This window comes from Montipora foliosa, chromosome 8 (genome assembly GCF_036669935.1).
Source record: "Montipora foliosa isolate CH-2021 chromosome 8, ASM3666993v2, whole genome shotgun sequence".
In the NCBI taxonomy this organism is placed as follows: domain Eukaryota; kingdom Metazoa; phylum Cnidaria; class Anthozoa; order Scleractinia; family Acroporidae; genus Montipora; species Montipora foliosa.
In genome coordinates, this window is record NC_090876.1 from 4,874,585 (window position 1) to 4,877,084 (window position 2,500).

Below are 2,500 nucleotides of genomic sequence, written 5' to 3' on the forward strand. Positions count from 1 at the left end.
CGGCTACCCTTGGAATATTCTTCGCTTTAGTGAAATGCATTATATCTGCTATTAACCTAATACTTTCTCCAATGAACCTTCCTTTAACATATCCAGATTGACAGGGATGAATTAAGTTCGGCAAGATCTTCTCTAAGCGCAGAGCAATGGTCTTCGTCGCTATTTTATAGTCTACATTCAGTAAAGATACAGGCCGCCAGTTTTTTAAATATTCGGTATTCTTCTTCTTCTTCTTCTTCGGAATTAAGGAAATAATCCCTTGACGTTGAGAGATAGAAAGAGTTCCGTTTCGAAAGGCGTAATTTAAGCTACTTACCATAAATGAACCGAGCAAGTTCCAAAAATATCGATAGAATTCAGGCGTTAGCCCGTCCGTGCCGGAAGTTTTGTTGTTTTCCATAGGTTTTAATGCAAGCTGACACTCCTGAACCGACATGACACCTTGGCACGTTTTCGCGATTTCTTCTGATAATGCATTTTCTGTTTCAAAGAACTCACTGAAAGTTGAGCTGTTGGGGTTCATATTTCTTGATGTGTAAATCTCTTCGAAAAAGCGTTCTTCTTCCTCCAGGATGTCCTTCGCGTTTGTGATTTTGTCACCTTCATTATTAACTAAGGACGTTATATGTTTCTTTTTTTGGTTCCTTTTTTTTCTAAGTTATAAAAGTATTTACTATTCCTCTCACCATGCTCGTACCAACGCGCTCTACTACGCACGATTGTTCCTCGTGTTTTAATACCCGCAGTTTTGGAAAGCTTGAATTTTATTCTCTCCAGCTCAGTCTTAAGAGAATCGCTGTATGACGCCTGGAGTTTGGTTTGCAATCTCATCATTTCTGACAAAAGAATTGATTCTTCGTCACGTTTTCGTTTAGCTTTCTTCTTTGAAAAGGCTATTGTAAAAGCACGAATTTCCATTTTAATCATTTCCCAGTACAACCCTTTGTTGTTGACTTGTTCATGCTTTTTTGCAAACATTGGAATTTTAAATGTTAACAGTTCCACGTAATTAGTATCTGACAGCAAGGAGTTGTTAAACTTCCAAACCCCTGGCCCTCGAGGGAGTTCACTTTCGTTGAAAGACATGGAGAGAGCGACGGCGGAGTGATCTGAATAAATGGTTGGAAGTATTTTGCAATCCTTTACGTGATCTTTTTGCTGCTTTGAAATAAAGAAGTGGTCAAGTCTACACTGTATTTTCATTGACGGGTTAGCCCATGTAAAGCCTGGTTGATCTGGATTCTTGAAACGCCAGGAATCAAGTAAATTATGTGATTTGATTAACGACTGAAGCTCGTCGAGAGAGGCTTTTTTGCTGTCTATCGGTCTACCGCCTTTTTTGTCTGAAGTGCTAATTGTACAGTTAAAATCACCTCCCAGCACCAAGTTGTCATTGGCGAAAGGGATTAGAAATTCTTTTGAAACGTCCCTGAGGAAAACAACTTGTTGGGTTGTATCATTCGGTGCGTAAATGTTTACTAAAACCACTTTCGTACCATCAATAATAGTCTCGGCTAAAATACATCTGCCAGAATTATCCGCATTAATTTTTGGAAGTCAACGTCAAGACGTGGTTTGAATAAAATCATGACTCCTCTACTATGAGAGGAGCCATGACTGGACACGATTTTGCCTCCCCATTCTGTTTCCCATCTTTTGATGGATTCCGGCGAGGAATAAGTTTCTTGCAAGAAAATTATACCCGATTGCTGTTGGTGTAACCAACGAAAAACTTGTCTTCGTTTTCTCGAACTGTTTAGCCCTCTAACGTTAAGTGATAACAGTTTATACATTTGATTTCTAATAACAGGATAGACGAGGTATCCAAGAAATAATGAAAATAGGTTTTTTAGAATTATGCTCACAGTGCGGTTGATATTTGTGGCCAGAGTTGATTCTTATTACCTCGTTAGCATCGAAACAAAGTTGATCAACGAAACAGGAGAGAAAGCTAAAACGAAAGCACATGCGGAAACACATACAGAAACACATAACTATTACAGACTTACCTAAAGCTTTGTACGGCGTTTTGACTGGATATAGAAAGTGGAAAGCTGCAGCTCTCAAGTAGGTGAGTCCGCAGAAAAAAAAATTAATTAATTAATTAATTAAACTGCATTTTAGCTTTCATTTTAACTTAATTGTCCATTAAAGCCCATAGAAAGAAAATTGAGATGTTTCTTCATCACGGTAAAGAGCACCTTCGATGATCAACTTTTCGACGTTGAAGTATGCATTTTTCTTCTCGCGCTTGGCCGCCTTTAGTATCGGATATAACAACTTTCTTACGTCGTCAACTTCTTTAGGAAAATCGTCGGATATTCCAAATCCGGTACCTCTTGGGAGATTTTTGATGAAGGATTTAATAAAAAATTTATCTTGAAAATCCGACAGCCCAACTATGATCGGTCTTGGTTTAAGACTTCGCCCATTTGATTGTGAATGGCGCGACATAATTCTGTGAACTCTGTCAAAATGAATGTTTTTTTCGTCGACTGGA

General features: G+C 38.4%; 1 protein-coding gene across 1 annotated transcript in view; it reads right to left on the minus strand.

Annotated features, from left to right (window-relative positions):
* Nucleotides 1-2,148: 2,148 nt before the first annotated feature.
* Nucleotides 2,149-2,500, minus strand: part of LOC137968201 (uncharacterized) — a 570-nt gene continuing 218 nt past the window's right edge. The window contains exon 1 of the mRNA XM_068814826.1: nucleotides 2,149-2,500. This exon is cut by the window's right edge and continues 218 nt beyond it. Coding sequence (XP_068670927.1) covers nucleotides 2,149-2,500 — 352 coding nt within the window.